Genomic DNA, 18,282 nt, shown 5'->3' with positions numbered 1-18,282 from the left:
TTAATATCTTCTGTTTCCTTCCTCTCTTACTTGAAAATAAAATCTTAAAATATTACAAACACTGGAAACAAAGACTCATTTTCTACCAGAAATCATTTAATAAAAGAACTGAGTATAAAGAAAATAAAATCTTAAAATACTACAAACACTGGAAACAAAGACTCATTTTCTACCAGAAATCATTTAATAAAATAACTGAGTATAAACAAAAAAAGAAAGGAAAAAAAAAAAGAAAAAGAAAAAAGAAACAACAAATACAAACTGAATTTAGTTATCTGAGAAAAGAGCCAGAAATTTATTTAAAGACCTATAGTTGAATACTAAACCTGTTTTTCTTTTAAAATTTCTTGCAGGGACAGAGATCCACCAGTGCTCCTGCAAAATCTAGACAACTTTCGGCTTGCAGCAGAAAAAGAGTCTAGGGAAGAGGAAAAGCTTGCTAGGTTTTGACTAAGGCGAAGAGATTTGGCTGTAGTATCTTCTAGCATAAAACTCTCTGCGCTGGGAGTAGGCCTAGCCCCTTCTCCTGTGTTTAAACTTTCTCCGTATCTTTTTTGTGCCCCCTCCATCTTGAAATCTGAAATACAAAATCGAAACAACAAACCAAAACCATTTACAACAATCCAGATTTTTCAAGTCTATCTATCTATCTATCTATCTATCTATCTATCTATCTATCTATCTATCTATCTATCTAAACTTAAATGTGTTATTCAGTGTGCTCAAATCTACACACGGATTGAAGGACTAGTCTTAAAGCATTGTAATCACCACTACAGCGATACCTGAAGTCCCTACTTCAGGTCTAATTTTTCCTCAAAAAGTAGCTTGTTCAGCTTCACAGCGATGTTACAGGGGAGAAACGTTTTATAAAACAAATATTGGGATATACTAGTAAGGTCATACCTAGGATAACAGCTAAAACAAAAGCACAGAAATCACTATTCTATTCAGAGTACTAAGACCATGAGGATTAAAACAACCATCAAGAATTACCAAGTAGCTCTTAAGAAGCCTTAGGGCAGCCTACTATCCGTGTAATTGCATTATATACTCTCTTAGATGCTATTGCCTGATACAGGATATAGAAAATAAGAAGTGAGGTAGACATGAAAAGGCTGTTGGTGCTGCACTATTAGCTAATTATTCTTGCCCATAATTAAGTGAGCATGGTTCTCTGAACTCTGGCATGCAATCACCTGTTACTGAAAATGTTAATCTCTTTCTTGAAGTAAAAATACTAAGAAAAAAACCCAACAACAACAACAAAAAAAAAAACCAAAAAAAAACCACCTTAGCAAAGTCACAAAACAGGGAATATTTAAAATTAAATTAACTAATTCCTTTTTTTTCCTTCATGTTTATCTGACTGGCTTAGTCATCTCTAAGGTTGGCAGGGGTACTTTCCACATCAACATTCAACCTGAAATAGGTTGGTTATTAATCTCCTTGCATTTTAACTGGTTCTCTTGGCAGCTGACACTTTCTCCTAAAGTCCAAAGTGAGAGAGGTGAGACTCTCATTAAAACCAAAGACTACATTGTATACTGGTATCCTCCTTGACTCTCTAAACACCTGTACTCAAGATGCCTCGTGGCTCATACGAGGTTTTCACACTTTCCAAAAACCAGCATGAACTCCAGCTGGCTATCTATCCCAGTTATAACAGCAGATGTGCCTCCAGGCTGCCCTAAACTTTGCCTCCAGGACCTGTATATGCAAGAAAAGTAAGTCGGGTTTCCGGGACAAGTCTTAGAAGGAGGATCAGGAGGGAAAGCAGAAGATTTCTAAGTATGGAGCACCGGGGATACTGACTTCTGGCTCTTCTGAAAAGCCGAGGTGCTTTAACCGGCACTTCTGCTTTGGTAGAGATACGGAGGCAGGGAGGGGCACCGACCTGGCTAGAGCTGTGCCTCACAACTCGGGGAGAGGGAAGCACCTCCCCAACAGCATAGCCGCCCCCCGCTGTCCCTTCAGAGGACAGGGCATGCGGTCCAGCGCCTACCGCGGGGCGCTGGCCAGATGAGGTACCGTTAGCGGGGATGCCGTTAACGGGAGCCCGTAACGGCCGTGGCAGGGCTCGCGGGTCCCGCCCCCAGGAGGTGCCGGCGCTGGGCCGGGTGCCCCGCTCGAGGCCTCTTCCCAGCGGACTCGGCTCGCTGGCCGTGACGGGCAGGGAAGAGCTCAGAGCAGCCCGGTGCTGTGAATCCTCTTGGCGGGGCTGGTTTTAAATGCGCCCGTGGAAGTTACCGAGAAACGCATCCCGGATTATGCATTGCAGAGGCGGTTTCGCCTCGATTATCAGAGGAAAGTGTACTTTTATTTATTCCCCCCAACCCCGTGTTCAATCCCGGTTTTCTGGCAGAGTTTTCTCTGATTTTTCAGATTCTTTAGACAGCGAGTAATTGTTTATAGCAAGCGCCATCAAAACGAGCGCACAAGGGGGGCTGTATGCGCCGGGCCGAGTTTCCAACCAACGCATTCACAAATCCTCTCTCCATCGGAGCTGGGCCCGATACCGGCGCCTGTGCAGGCGCTGGTCCCGCACCCTCAGCCTGCGAGCAGCAGCTGGAGGTACCCCTCGTCAAGTCAGCATGAGACGACACATGGTTTCAAGCCACTCTCCACCTAATCAGCTCCGCAGCCAGGGAGGCTCCCTCCACTTGACGCTTACGGAAACGAACGGACAGTGCTAAACCTCGCCGCACACATCCGCGCCTGGCAGCGATGAAATGCAGGCGGGGCGGAGCGGAGCGAAGCAAAGCACCGCCTTTCCGAGAGAGCCATTTCCTCCTTTTGCTTCTCTTCCAACATGGCGGCGCCGGCGGAGTTCAGTGGCCTCAGCGATGAGGCAGCCTACGCCGCCTGCTCGGAGCCGGATGCCAGCACGAAGGTGGGGTGAATGGGACCGGGGGAATCAGAGCGTCCCGTGGCTGCCGGCGCCTGGCCTTGCGGCGGTGCCGCCGATGTCTGTCTGTCCTGTTGCCCTGCTCTTTGCCCGGCGGACGTGCGGTGGATGGGAGGCAGTATGGGGGAGCGAAAGGGGTGGCCGGGGCTTGCCGGCCCAACTGAAAACGTACCCCAACATTTTCATTTCTTATTAGGATACCTTGTTATTGCATTTAAAGTGTTCTGCATCTGTCTTGTTTGTTTGTTTTAAATCTCTTTAGCTATGCTACCATTTGCATTGCATCCAGTTTGTTAGCCCTTGGTACATAAAGTTATCTTATGGCTTGAGGAAAACACCCTCACAGAATTGCAGGCAGGTTTTGAGGCCAAGACTGCCATCAAGCTTGACAGAAATTCAAGATCTGTGCAATGATACACTAAGAATGCTGAGTTCAGGAGTTTAGCATTTATTTAACTACTCTGTCTGTAGTGAGGCCCAATGTCAAATATGCATGTGCCAGCCGTGCACCCATACAAAGTGGTTCATGTGCAGTACAGCTCCATAAAAGAATAGTAAAGAATTACACTTTTTTTTTTATAACACTGATAATATATATTGAGTGATACCACTAGTAGTTTTGTTTTAAGCATTGTGTTACAAAGGCATATCTTTTCAAGACAAAATCTGTATAAGGACAAAAGGTTTTATTTACACCTAATGTAGCACTCTACTTGTTACTTTTAAACCTGCTAGTTTTAGGTTCAGTATTAACTGGCATTTTTGTTAATGCCCATAAATAGATTCGGGTTGATGTATAAATAATAAATATTTTTTCCCCCAGGATTTTATATTCCAGCAAACAATGTTAAGAGTAAAGGATCCTAAGAAGTCACTAGATTTTTATACAAGAATTCTTGGAATGACGTGAGTAAAAGTTGCATGCCACAATAAGTTTGGGTTTTCCTACTGTTCTTCTGAGAAGTTTTTGTTATTTTGATGTAATTATACTAATTGGTCTCACAATGTAAACAGTGGTGCCTATCAGCTCATGCTCAGTTGGACAGTCTGGCAATCTCTGAGCATAACACAGTTAATGCCTAAGCTTCAGATGAAGTAATACTGGCCTTGACAAGAAATTTCTTACATAGGTCACTAATTATCAGTGTATAACTTAATTACTTTCTCCTCACTGAACCTGCAGCTAACTGTTAACTTTTATGACAGTGCTTACAATTGCAATCACTGCTGTAAATCCTGGAATTAAGTTTTATGCTTATTCTCAGAGGTGGTTTATGATCATCTCTGGTCATAAGACAGTAAGGCAGTGGAAGCTGGAGACAAGGTTTGAACTCAGTCTTTTGAAGAAGGCTGTTGGGAGGCAGATGCCCTGCAGTAGCCGGATATGTTTAAGCTGGGCTCTTCTTTGCACAGTATTGACATTTGAAATGAGTTATTTCATATCAAAACTTTAGCATATTTCTAAACATCCTGAAATAAGTCCAGATTAAAGAATCTGTTTCCACTTTAGTGACGATGTGTGAGAAAAATGAAGCTAAAAAATAAATTAGATTAATTTTGCATGTGTACCTGTTCTGGCTAAATATCCTACATAAAAAATGTTTACAAGTATTTTTTAGTTTATAAAATTGTCACATGTGAAACGGATTTTATCATTATACCTAGCTATTGAAATTGTAGAAATAATAAATTTAAAGGTACGTTTGTGTTTTAATCCTGCTGTGTTCTTAAACTTTGTCTGATGCAAGTCCATTCCTGAGACTCAGTCAGTTTCAAAGTAAGTATTTTTATTCCTTGGTAGTATTTTAAAGGAAAAAACAAAGATCTTCCTGAAGAAATACAGACAAGTAACAGTGGCAACCTCAAGATACGAGTTTTAGTGTTGGTTTTGAGATTTAGTTTTGCTTTTAAGAGTCAAATTTTTTTTTAATTATTTTTAATAGGTTTATAGTAGGTTTTGGATTGTTTCTGTTTTATAGTTAAAAATGTAGCTATTTTAAGATGTGGATTACAGTCAGAAAGACAAAAAAACCCAAAAACCCATGGCAAAATTGTTCCATGGGGAAACACCTTGGTTTATTTGCAAGCTATCCGATTACCTTTTTAAGTCACTATTTAAACATATATTTTTGCTATTTAGACTGCTTCAAAAATTTGACTTTCCTACTATGAAGTTCTCACTCTACTTCCTGGGATATGAAGATAAAAATGATATTCCAAAAGACAAAACTGCGAGAACAGCTTGGACCTTCTCCAGAAAAGCTACACTTGAATTGACACAGTAAGTATTAATATAGTGGGAGATAACATTTAGCTAACAGCGATTAAACAGAAGTGGATGAGTGTAAATCCTGTTGGAGTGAATAAAAAAATGCAATCATTACTGTGGAAACATCTTTGCTTTAACATATGCTGAGATCTTGGATACTTGGCAAGCTTAATCTTTCCCTTTTCAGAGCTCTTTCAAACTGCCGGGTGAAGAGTGGTACATAAATATGAGATAATGCTTGCTGTGTTTTGAGTATGCATACTATCTGTGTAGGGAAGTTACAAAATTTAACCAAAAGAGTTATTAAGCCAAAACATATACTTCCCATAAAGGGGACAATTTGGTTAATGTTATTAATCATTGTAATTGTGTAGGAAGAATCTCCCAAATACTCCACGGTCTTGCTTAACCTCAGGACCACTTGCCCTCACTGTTTGTTCCCCAACAATGGCCAGATAAACTAACTCATGCAGTGCAACCTTCTCTCTATTCTGAATGACCCAGGAGAGTTTCTGACTCATTCAGGTATAGAACCTGAATATTAGGGCTGTGAACATGACTAGATTAGAACTGGATCCCTAGAACCTGTGACCAAGGAAATTCTTGATAGTTTAATGAATGTAGCCAGGAGCTGAAATTCTCTGGTTTCTTAGAAGAAACAACTTACCATCCTGAGAAAACTGAACATTTAGGATTTGTTAATTTTGATGCATTTCTTCAATGTGTAATAATTACTTCTTACAGCAACTGGGGTACTGAAAATGATGAAAATCAGTCTTACCACAATGGAAATTCAGATCCCCGAGGATTCGGTAGGTCTTTAGTTTTGTGTTTGTAGTTTTTAAGCTTTGGTTTATTGTGATTACGTTTCTTTCTCTTGTGCATTGGGGAAAAATGGAACTTTAAATGATTTTTAGAATTGCATAAATTCTATGCATGCTGTAGCTTTTTTCTTTTCGCTTTGATTTTTTTTTTTTTTAAGAGAACTGTAGAGAAAATATTCTAAGCTTGTGTTGTGGTTTAAGCCCAGCCAGTAACTCAGAATCATGTAGCTGCTCACTCACTCCCCCCGCCCCTTCCTTCCCGTGCTTCCAGAGGGAGGGGGAGGAGAGTCAAAAGAATGTAACTCCCACAGGTTGAGATAAGAACAGTCGAGTAACTAAAGTATAACACAAAACCACTACTGCTACCGCTAATAATAATAATAATGGTAAGGGAAATAACAAGGGGAGAGAATACAACCGCTTACCACCTGCCGACCGATACCCAGCCTGACTGAGCAGTGATCTAGCCCTTCTAGGTAACTGCCCCCAGTTTTACATCCTGGGCATGACATGCTGTGGTATGGAATACCCCTTTGGCTAGTTTGGGTCAGGTGTCCTGTCTCTGCTTCCTCCCGGCTTCCCCTCCTCCCTGGCAGAGCATGAGACTCAGAAAGTCGTTGGTCAGAATAAACATTACTTGGCAACAACTAAAACCATCGGTGTTATCAGTGCCATTCCCAGGTTGAAAGTCAAAACCACAGCAGTGCAGCAGCTACTAAGAAGGAGAAAAATGACTGCTACTGCTGAACCCAGGACATGGATGAAAAGACTACTAGTAGGTTACTTTAAAGAAAACACACCAACACAAAGAAAGAAGGGGACTTGCATCTCATCCTTTATGTCTCTTCTTCCAGCGTGCATGCTGTGAAAGATTGTGAAAATGGATAAATATGTTTCAGAGTAATAAGTCACAGTTACACTTTTTATAAAGAATCTAATCCTTTGGCAAGCAAACCATGCTAATAACTACAAAATGAAGAATAGTAATTGCTCTTTTCCTGTCAGAGTATCATGGTATTTAGACTGATTTTCATTTGGATTTCTGTTTTATAATCCACTAGTTACCCATTTTAATCTGGGAGGTGAATTCCATTTGCTTGTAGCAGTGAGGATAGTATTTGTATGGCTCAATTTGATATTTTGAGTGTTTGAAAGGTCACTGGCTTGTGAAATAAGTTTGGTACTCCATCTAGCCACTTGACATTTAAAGCTTCTGAATCGATTTGTAAGCTTAGGCCTTGCATAGTGTTAGTCTCTACAAATACAGCATTAGACTCCTTGTCCTGTTGAACTAAGCAAATACAACAAAATCCTGTTACGTGGTCATGCTTTGGGAAAGGAAATACAGATAAACCAGTGATCGAGAGCCTTATTTTTTCCTACTCTAGATAATCTCATCTAAACAATATGAGCTACTTGAACTTTGAAGTTCCTATTTTAAAAGGCATTATCAAAAAGACAATTTTCTGAAGTTGTATAATGTTAATATCCTAAGTGCTTCTCTTTCTGGAAGCAATGTTTGTTTTCTATATCTTATGTGAACTACAGCATGTAAACTTTTTGCAGAAGGTGAACTGCTGAGCAGACTGTTTCCTGGAACATTCAGCAACACTTACAGTGAGCTTCTCCTTATCTTGTTGCACAGGACACATTGGAATTGCTGTTCCTGATGTCAGTAAAGCTTGTAAGAGGTTTGAAGAACTAGGAGTGAAATTTGTGAAGAAACCAGATGATGGTAAGTCTTGATCAGAAATAGAAGTAAATTTTTTTCCTTTGTTTTTAATATATTATGTCTAGAAGATCTCCCTTGAAAACCGGGTAATATATTTTCAGTTGTTGTCACTCTTAGGTGCTAGAACAAATTAGCTAGGCACCCTCTTACACACTGGGCAAAACTGACAACAGATCCATCTTGGTAAGAATTGTGATAGGTATAGCTATGTGCCTTCTGCATCTAGTCTGACCTTCAGTAAAACAGTTGATAGTTTATACTTCTGCCTAGAGTTACTACAGAATTTACTTTACCATGGACCATATTCACACATCACATCTATTTGGTAATTATCATTCGAAAATAAGATTACTTGGAAGATGTAATTACTCCCACCATTAAAATTGAGTAATTCCTGACTTTTCTGCCTATATTTATTTGTCGTGAAAGGAAGACTTGGACGACTCAATATGAGTTAACAGCAAGCTTCGTTTATTGCAAGTCTTAACACCTATTTATATGGTTTCTAACTAGGTCACACATATTTTGCTAGATACAATGTAACTTTCCGAGGATGCTGTGTCCTTGGTGATGATTTGCTGTTCCCTCCTCCTCCTGGTCTTAAACCTGCTGATTGTGGTGGTTACCACATTCCTGCTCCACCAGCTGCAGCATATCTATGTGACCCTTTTTGACAAGCCAATCCCCCACATTTATTTAATGCCACTTACTAGCTATTAGCATTTTAACTGTTCTGTCAGCTTTCATAGAAATAGCCTCATTAGCCTATATCACATTTGACTTGTACAACTTTTAGTAAAAAATGCATAATGTTTAGCTCAAATGTTTAGAGAGTACATAAACAAAGAATGTCTATTTCAAAAGCCTAAAATGCAGAAATTAGTAGTGAGAAGTCTTGCATTTTTCAACTGGATTCTCCTTCATGAAGAGACCTTATGAGAGTTTTAGGACTGATGTATTCCGAAATTGACATCTAGTACTTAGCAGCATGCATAAATCTTAAATACTTCTCTCTGGTTATAGAAACTAGATGTTTGCCTGTAGTAAAGGTGGGTTGTGATGGGGTTTGTTTGGCTCGTTTGTTTTTGTTTTGCTTATAGATTGAAAGTAGCATTAGTACATGAAGCTTCAGTTCCCAGGTACTGGAATTGATCTAGATTCCTTGCTAGAGGAATAAAAACAAGTAAAGCAATTTTCATCTTATTCACTGTGTTCTCAGCTGAAGCAAATGTTACAAGCATAGATGAAAACTTGAATACAGATTTCTTGATATGAGCTGAACTTAATATTCCCAGCATTTTAAAGTTTCTTAGCCCTTTTGTAATTTGCTCAGCACATTCTGAACCCTGGGAAAGTTGACACGAAAGATCCTGATTTTGATTCTGTATTTATGCACAGCTCTAAGTACATAGGAGGGGAAGCTTACAATGTGAATGGAATAAATCACAGGAAAGAACTCTTAAGGCGGCTGGGGGGGGCGGGCGGACGTTCAGAGCAAAAGCTGTGTTTTAATACGAAGAAATAAAACAGCAAATGCCAAGGAGGAAGAACTTTGGGAATTCACACTCATTGTGGAGCAGGCTAAGAGACCTAATGTAATTTTTTTTTTTTCCCCAAATTACTGAATCAAACATCTACTGTTCTCAGAAGTTTTTGTAGTTAAAATATATTGAGAGTTAGGTTGGTTCTGTTACAGTAAATAGCCTAATAGAGCAAGCATAATTAAAAGTGTGTGGTTAACACTTTCAGATAACATCTTAAGCTGTGCTATCCTGATCTACTGTTGAAGAACAGTTTTTGGGGACCTTGTTTTAATCTGTGATATTTTTTCCAAACAGTAAAACTTAAAGCATGCCTGTCCTGCGTTTCTCTGTTTTATGAAGTGATGCAACTGTGTACTATAAGCCACATTGGGGAGGGAGGGGGAAGAAACAAAAACCAGAAACAGAACTTCAGTGTGAATACAGGGATGGTGGGAGATGAAACAGGGCAGAGGAACACAGGATTCTATACTGGCAAAGCCAGTTCAAGAAAATTATGTCAAAACATCCTGGAGAACAAAAATGCTATTTAGAAGATGAATATTTACAAGGGCAATCGATAAGAGGTAGAATTTCAAAGTGACTTTGTGGATTGACAGTTTAGCATACAAAGATCTATTGCTGATTAAAAACTGATTTCAGACTTAGCTGTCTAAATTCGAACTAATTTTTATGCAAAAGGAGAAAAAAGAAAAGGAAAAAATATTTTTTCAAAGTAGTCATATTTGACATTAAGAACTAGTCCTGTAGTCTTAACTTCATCTTGTTGCCTTTTTCTTTTCCCCCTAACAGGTAAAATGAAAGGACTTGCATTTGTTCAGGATCCTGATGGCTACTGGATTGAAATTTTGAATCCCAATCACATGGTGACTCTCACTTAGTTCTAATGAAGTATATTATATGAGACTCTCAGTCCTCTGGAGAAAATCTGTAGCAGTGTTTATGAAAATCTCATTTAATGGAGAGGAATCAGTTGTGTTCAGAATCTCCTAAAACTACCCTGGGACCTTGCTGTACTTGGATTCTTTTCTTCCTGTCCTGTGATACCACTTCGGTTTGTCCCCAATTATGAATACTCAACCATTTTTTTTGGAAAAGCTCTTACACAGATTCTCTTCTTGAATATTGATTATGTTAATATTTCACTAAGCCCTATCAAAAGATACATGACCAGAAATTCACTGTCTCTCACACCCTTAAACTAACAAGAAAACAAAAAATCATTTGTTGCTATTGATGAGCTTCAACAAGGAAGAAAAAAAAATCCACCTTCAGAATATTTTTTTTTTTAATGAAGTCAACAGATCCTGAAGGCTTCATGCACTGTATTGTAGAATATAAAATGTAGAAGTATAAAATGTCAGACTAACTTTGACTCGAGTACTAGTATGTTTATGAAAGTCCTTATCTTACTTGTATCATGTCAGGCAGAACTCTTTATGGAGCAGCCTTAAGCAGCCTTGCCTAGAACAAGATACTTTGTGGAGGCAATAAATAAGCAGAAAAAATTCAGTCTTACAGCTTCTGGCTGCTGATTTGACAGCCAAGATAAGAGCTCTCATAGTTGCTAACTTCTTGTCTACTGCTCCTTCGTCTCTTCCAGTGCTAGACAGAACTTGCTCATAATTTTTACTTCAGTGAAGGTCTGGGGCTATATTTAAATGCTGGGTACATTCTGCATTAGGAGATGAAAAAAGTGTCTGAAAAAACAGCTTCCTACCAATAGTGCCCTCTCAAAAGGAATGGTGATTACTGAAATGGTACCTGTAAACAGCAGGAAAACATGTAACATTTACGTATGTTGCACAGTGTATTTTAACTAATGCTGTTCCTCCTGTTATGAACAATGTAGGCCATATCAGGTTTTGAAATCCTGTTCTTTCCTTCAAGAAAAAAAAAAACCCTTTGCCTGTCTTACTATGGCTTGAATAGGTTATGTGACTAGTTAATGTAATGGCATTGCGATTCACTTCCAAATAAAGCATTGGTGAAAACTACAAAATCACTTCAAAGCAGTATGACCTGTTGCTTTGCTGTTGGAATCCTAGATAACTGAGAAGTTGTTTGGTTTGTTTTGTGGATTCTTACTTGAGAAGAAATCTGGTTATAAAAGAATAAATTGGGAGTATGGTAGTGAAAAATAACTGTGTGACTTCCTTAGCAGGATGCTTTATTAACTTAATGGTAATGTGCAGAATTAATAACAGTCAGTAATTCCCTGGCTTATAAATTAAACCAGAAATGTAGAAAGTACTGCATTTGATTCCTACTATGCTAACACAGATGTTAATGACTTAAATGCTGAGTGTTGCTGTCTCATCTGAAAAATCCTTAATTCTGTCTGCCTCATCTGAGCAAGATAGCATATATGAACTCAGTAATTTTAGAGCTCCACACGAAAAGTAATTAATGAAACTTAATAAAAAATATTTACTCTTAGAAAATGAGTGAAATTTATATATGAGTGAATTATGTACTTTATTGGAATAAGGAATGAGAATACTCTAAATGAAGTTGTCTAAAATTGGGTTTTATTTCAGTCAGTACATGTGTCATCTAAAGCTTTATGACCAAGGGGTTGGCAAGGAAAATCTCAGATTTTTTACAAGCCTTGGTGATACTTTAACAACCCAGTGTTCCATTGAGAATTGTTTCACTATACTTAAAAGCACAGGTGTGACTGGAAAAGCTACTGACCCAATTGTATGGTATCCAGTAATTAAAACCAGCATAGTCTGAAATTCCGATGAGTAAGTCAAAGGGTGCACATACATAGGTCAGTGGATCACTATACAAGGGGAAGCAGGCTATGCCAAAGGTTCTCCTTAGTACCAGAAGCGCTCTAAACATGTTTTTGAGTCTTGGAATGGTCCCTGGGATTAAGTGCTTGGCTAAGCATAGCCATTGTAATAGATGATGAAGGAAACTAGTAAAAAACCACTGTCATCTACAAACTAATTACAGCAGTATTATGAAGTGGGCAAGCTATGGGTTTAGGTTGTCTGGTGTTACTTTGTTTTCAAAGTTACTGCTGCTTGCCCTATTGAGAACTAATGAACCCCGGTACTATCAGTTACAAAATCCAACAATGAACTAGTAAAGAAAAACACTTTCTGATTACTCTTTCAGTCTGGAACAGATGTTAAAGATTTTAGCTGTAAAAACTTCTGAAACTCTTCAGTGTTCTTACTGAGCACAGACAAGGCTATTTCTTCCAAGGTAACTTTTCTGCCAAATAAAGTGTGAAATTATATAGCATGCAGTGCTTTGCCACTGGGAGAGCCTAAATTTAGCAATGTACAATACAGTAGAAATTAATCTAATGGTCACGCAGAGAGGAGCCCATGTTCTCCTTACAGCGAGTTAAGAGGTTCCATTACTTAGGACAGCAGAATACCCACGGAATGGCAAGAGTCGGGCAAGCACCCCGCTACCCTTAACCAAAGAAAACGTGCGTTTTGAATGTAGCCGAGCAACAGCAGGTGGGAAGGCGGGGAAGGTGAAACATCAGCGGCTGCTTGAGAAGGGCTGGGTACTTCAGCCCCGAACAGGGTGCTAAAGACCCCCGCCAGACAGGCTGTTGCTCGAGGCACACATGCGGCTGACAGCCCCCGGAAGCCAAGCGGGCGCACCGCGACTTCACCCCTCGAGCGGAGACGCTGTGCGGGCGCCGCCGCCATGGCTGCTCTCCCGGCTCACCGACCGCGCAGCCCCGCCTGGCGGGCGCCGCTCTGCTCCCAGTCGCTCCTGCTCTGTGGCCGGAAAAGGACAGCGGGCACTGAGCGCTCGTGAGCGCCGCAGACTGCCGAGGGCGCGCGCAGCAACCGGAACCCGCTCCCGCGGGTGCTGTCAACGTCAGCACGCAGGAGGACGGCTGCTGTTGCTAGGTGACGTCAGCGCGCCGGTTGGCGTAGCGACGGCGACGGAGTAGGGGGTGGAGGCCTTGTCGGTGGCGGGGCTGGTGAGTTTTGGGGGAGGGTCGTGGTTGGCGTGTGGGGGTTGTTTACACTCTGCCCTTGTGGGGCGGGCCATGTGGCTTCCCCGCCGTGGGCTCTGGGCCCTCGGCTTGCCGGCGGGCAGCCGGCGGTGGCTTCCACCGTGCCAGGGCAGGTTGACCAGCGAGCGGCCCGAGGAAGCGCTGCCGGGAGCAACTGAGCTCTCCTGGCGGCGGCGGGGCCGCACCTGAAATGGTTTTCTGTGGAGGCCAGGGAGGGGGCGGCTGGGCGGGGGGTGCGCCTCTCCGATCTGGACGTGGATCTAGGGCCGAGGCGGCCCAGGCCCTGGTTTCCTGTGCGCGACCTTGGGCGCTTCGCTCTCTCCCGGCCGCTCTCTCTTCTGTGCCCAGGGGGCGATGTGGCTGCTTGACCTACTTGCCCACCCATTGCCTGCTCGTTCTGGTGGTGTGCTGGGGTTTTGTGGTTTTGGGTTTTGGTTTTTTGTTGGGTTTTTTTTGTTTTGTTTGGGTTTTTAATAGTCAATATTTTGATGCTTTGGTAGTACATACGGTATTTTCACAGGGCCTTAGTACTTAACTACTCTTGCAAGTTGCATACTGCTGTAATTCACTGAAATTCCTTTTGACTTTGAAGAAGCTATCATATTATCAGGCTTAAAAAAACCCTCAAACAACCGATGTTAACTTGTTAGCAGTATGCCTATAATCTTGCTTGCCCAGCAGTGTTCTTCATTTGTGTTATTGTTACAGTTTAGCACACAGACCCCTCCCAAAGCCCGGTGCTGGGACCACTTAATTCTGTATGTGTTTTAAGATTCAGTTTGAGCCTGCTCACAAAGCAGGTGTATTTTGCACGTTTCCTATTGCAACTCTTGAATCAGGCACTTGAAGTATAGTGTCCTGTTGGGGTCTATTAACTCATTTATAAAAAAAAAAAAACCCACCAAAAAAAAACCCAACCAAAACCACACATATTTTCATAAATGGCTTTTGATTAGATTTTGATAATACAAATCAATTTGATAATCTACATCACTTGTGCGAGCAAATATTTACGTATTACATGTTATTCTCCAAAAAAAAAACCGCTCTTCTTTGTTGGATTGGGATGTGGTTACTCTCCAGTGCATGAAACTACCTAAAAATATTTTTTCTTTCTTCTCCTCCATTGCTGCTTTAAATATATACTTTAAAGAAGGTTAGATTGTCTTTTAGGAGAGAATTCATAGATGAAGGTATCATCTATTTAGTAAATTAAATACAGTTTATTTTTCCTGCTGGCGTATATGATGGGAAGAGTAACGATAATTTGTAGTTGTTGAGAGAGACTCATTGTGTTAGCTATGTATTTAAACAAATAAAGCCTCCATATTCCTGTATTTCCTCACCCTACAGTTTTGTTTTCTTGTTTGTAAAATTAAAAGCTTTCACAGGAGAAAGATCTGCAACTGCATTAAATAAAACCCCACAACCAAAACACAGACAAAATCCCCATATCATTTAGCTAGGTAAGAACACTTAAGAGAACTTTGGGAATAAAGTAGGGAATAAAATGCGTGTGGTGTGCTTTGTATCGACATGGTTTAACTAGGACATCGATGTGGGAAAATGGTGTTCTCAAGAACGTTAATGCTGTAGTAAGAAATTTTCAGGATGAATTTTTTGTGGCTTATAATGAACAAATGAATGGCAGTACATTACCACCTTCTTTGGCGGTTAAAAAATAGAATCATCATAATTCATAGAATCACAGAATGGTTTGGGTTGGAAAGGACCTTAAGATCATTTAGTTACACACACCCACAACCTCCCCCTGCCCCGCCATGGGCAGAGACACCTCACACTAAGCCATGTCACCCAAGGCTCTGTCCAACCTGGCCACGAACACTGCCAGGGATGGAGCATTTACCACTACTTTGGGCAGCCCATTCCAGTGCCTCACCACCCCCACAATAAAGAACAGCTTCCTCATATCTAACCTGAACTTCCTGTGTTTAAGTTTAAACCCATTCCCCTTTGTCTTATTGCTACAGTCCCTGATGACAGCTAAAAAAAAAAAAAAAAACAAAAGAGACACATTCTAGTGCTATCATTTAATGCTATGAGGAGTTTTCCCATAGAATTGAGAAATTTTTTTTAAGAATTTATTTCCACAAAAATTTTAACTGGGAAGTATGCATCTTGCTCACATGCCCTCAGTTTCTCATGGTAATTATTTGCTGCATTGTTTCAGGAAATGATACAGTTGTTGCTGTGCAGCTGGATGTCACTTAATCATGTTTCTATGAGCTTGCTGTTCAATCTGTCTGTTCAGCATGGCGAAGAATCCTAATTTTCAGGAAGCTGGCCATCTGCCTACAGGCTATGTCCACTGTAGATCTTCAGACAGCTTTACTGGTGAGTGGACCAATGCATTTCCTTGAGAATTCTGACTTGAGAGTTTAGTAGTATGCCAGTTTAACTGGGTTGTACTGAGTGCCTTAATGCCTATTTTATGGATGTGTTAATAAACAAGCTGCAGTTAATATATTGTTCTTTGTACCTAGCCAAACTTATTCCTTCTCTGCTGTCAGAGGGATATATCTCTGCAGAATGTGAAACATTAACACTATAGCACTTAAGTAATGGGAATGTGTTTGAAGATGAGCAGTGCATAACTTCCTGTATGCTTTAAGTGAAAACATTTTTAATACTAAATTATTGTTTAGAATGCTGTAATTGAATGGTGTGGTTATTTATCGTTAATGAGAGTTAACATCTGCTTTTCTTTTAATCCTTTCACAACAGAAGGGCTGGAGATGAGACCAAAAAGTTCTGTGAATTTAATTTACTTGATCTTTCATATTCTGTGTCTGTAAATTTGTACTACACAGATAATGTGTTTTTTTTTTTATTAGATAATAAGTGCCAGAACATGGGTTTTTTTTTCCTTTTCTGTAACAGTTTTCACTCATAGTCAACTTTGCTGTTGTTATTTAGAAGTACAAAAGAGCTTCTGTAGTGAGGGTTACAACAAAATCAAAGTGTTTACTTGGGTTATACTCTTGTGTATGTTGAAATGTTTACTAAAAATTCCTGTTTTGTAATATGTCAGCTTATTGTACCAGAACTGAGCACAGAATATGTTTTTATAAAAAGCTGTGTATGTCCAGTACAAAACCCAAAAATCAAACCCCCCCATATTATTTGAAACAATGGTAAGTTTGTACAGTAGCTTTACTGTCACATTTACCATGTTCAAATATATGGTAATAGAAATTAAAGTAGTATTTTGCTGAAATTTATTTGAAGCAAAATATTATATGAAGGAATGAATTGCAAAATAATGGAAATACTACTCAAATCCCCCAAATCAACTGATGACAAATTCCTATTTCTAGATAAAATAGCCATGTAAAAGAATCTGTATTATCTTGCAAAGTACAAGCTAGATGATGAAGTAATTAAGTCTTTCGAGAGTATGAAATCATAAAGTTTTTAATTCTAGCAGTCTGTTTACTTGCATTTATTTCTAAAGTTTCAATTGGCTTATCAGTTATGTAAACATTTTTCACTCAGTTTATATGGAAAAAAAAAACCACAACAAATTATTCATGAACAATTTCTTAAATTCTTTTTTCTGCACCTGGTATAAAAACAACTCTTCCATGTTTCATTAAAGCAGCACTGCTTTTCAGAGGAGTCTTTAGTGATAGCCCAGAAGTGGGAAGGATGAAGTGACTGAGTGCTGACATTTATTGCAGGTTTGGTTTGAGAGTTGCTTAGTGAAGATGTCATTGAGGTTTTGCTGTTGTTGCTGCATTTTCTAGATCATGTTTTTATACACCGTAACATGTTACAGATTACTTACTAAAAAGAAATATAGCAGTCTGAAAACTGGGGCAGGGGGGGATTTGTGGTTGTTTTCGAAGCCATGACACATTGTGTAATATTACATATTACTTTATGTAATAAATACCAGGCCATGTTTTTCACATGCTCAGTGTTGAAGATGGCCACCAAGAAGCGTGTCTTCCAGTGTGTTCTTAGAAGTGATCTGTAGGCCTTCTGACTTAACAGATGCCTTTTGAGTTTGTTGCAGCTTTAATGGTGCTTCAGACTCACTGAGAAGACTGTTTTATTTATTTCTGTGTCATGAGCAAAGCTGCAGCAGGTGACTCCTGAAGCAGTTAATTAGCTCTGAACACCTCTTGGAAATAGGTTATGGTGCTGGCAAGAGGCTCGTAAATGGCCTGGTCTTTTATTCTGAATGTGGTTTAGTGTTCTTTGCCAGGAAGAATAAACACCTGTATTCCCTGAAAGGTGATGTCCTTTGCTGATAGAAGATGTCTTTTTTATGATAAGTAATAGTTTGAGTTGCAATTAGAAAAATACATGTTTAGCTATTCAGGGAAGTTGTGAACTCATAGCAACTTGCCACAGCTAAAGCAGTAAATTACTTTTTACTTCCTCAAACAAAAACTGTGTAGATCACTTCGTGGGTTGTCTGAATTCATACCATTAATGATTCCAGCCTAGAAAGATCTGAAGTCATGTTATTTGGTTCTATATTTTGAAGGTGTCACTGCTTTCACTGGGCTGCTTTGTATGGAAAATCCACAATACAGACAAAACTTGCATTGGAAATATGTAGTACTGAACAAGTAAATGGGTTTGAAAGCTTCTTCAGTAGTTGCCCACAGTATTACAGTGTATTAGTACTACAGTGCTAGTGTTGTTCATAGAAAGCATGTAAGGTATGTTCATGGTTTCATGAAGTCGCTGGTTTCCAGCACTTCATGTCATTCAAGCATATGAAAGGCTCTTCAGCCAGCAGCTTTTAGCTGTCCTGTATTCCCAGTGTTCAGCATGTTTGTGTTTGAAGCTGACAATTTAGAATAGTACATTGTACCAGCAATTTGAAGAGCATTAGATATTGAAACAAATTTGTCTTGCATCTTAAACACAGGGATTTCTGAACTTCTACTTCCATTGTTTGCTGTCATTCAAGGTCTTGATGGTGTCTGTGTCGGTCAAAAAGGACTGGTGTCATTGACTTGTTAGCACATGTCAC

At 39.8% G+C, this 18,282-nt stretch overlaps 2 protein-coding genes across 2 annotated transcripts in view; both read left to right on the top strand.

Moving 5' to 3' along the window:
• Positions 1-2,766: 2,766 nt before the first annotated feature.
• On the top strand, positions 2,767-11,279 carry GLO1 (glyoxalase I). Its single transcript, XM_065680023.1, has 6 exons — positions 2,767-2,893; positions 3,732-3,814; positions 5,049-5,189; positions 5,922-5,989; positions 7,647-7,736; positions 10,067-11,279. The coding sequence occupies exons 1-6, from the start codon at positions 2,813-2,815 to the stop codon at positions 10,153-10,155; spliced, it is 552 nt and encodes a 183-aa protein (XP_065536095.1). The 5' UTR covers positions 2,767-2,812; the 3' UTR covers positions 10,156-11,279.
• A 1,899-nt stretch (positions 11,280-13,178) lies between these two features.
• The window catches only part of BTBD9 (BTB domain containing 9), a 131,169-nt gene continuing 126,065 nt past the window's right edge, over positions 13,179-18,282 (top strand). Inside the window, exons 1-2 of the mRNA XM_065680021.1 lie at positions 13,179-13,235; positions 15,463-15,626. Of these exons, the coding sequence (XP_065536093.1) occupies positions 15,545-15,626 (82 nt within the window). The 5' untranslated portion in view covers positions 13,179-13,235; positions 15,463-15,544. The remainder of the gene's footprint in view (positions 13,236-15,462; positions 15,627-18,282) is intronic.

This window comes from Lathamus discolor, chromosome 5, assembly GCF_037157495.1.
Source record: "Lathamus discolor isolate bLatDis1 chromosome 5, bLatDis1.hap1, whole genome shotgun sequence".
Classification (NCBI taxonomy): Eukaryota; Metazoa; Chordata; class Aves; order Psittaciformes; family Psittacidae; genus Lathamus; species Lathamus discolor.
The sequence above is the reverse complement of the archived record's forward strand: the minus strand, read 5'-3'. Positions and strand labels throughout refer to the sequence as shown.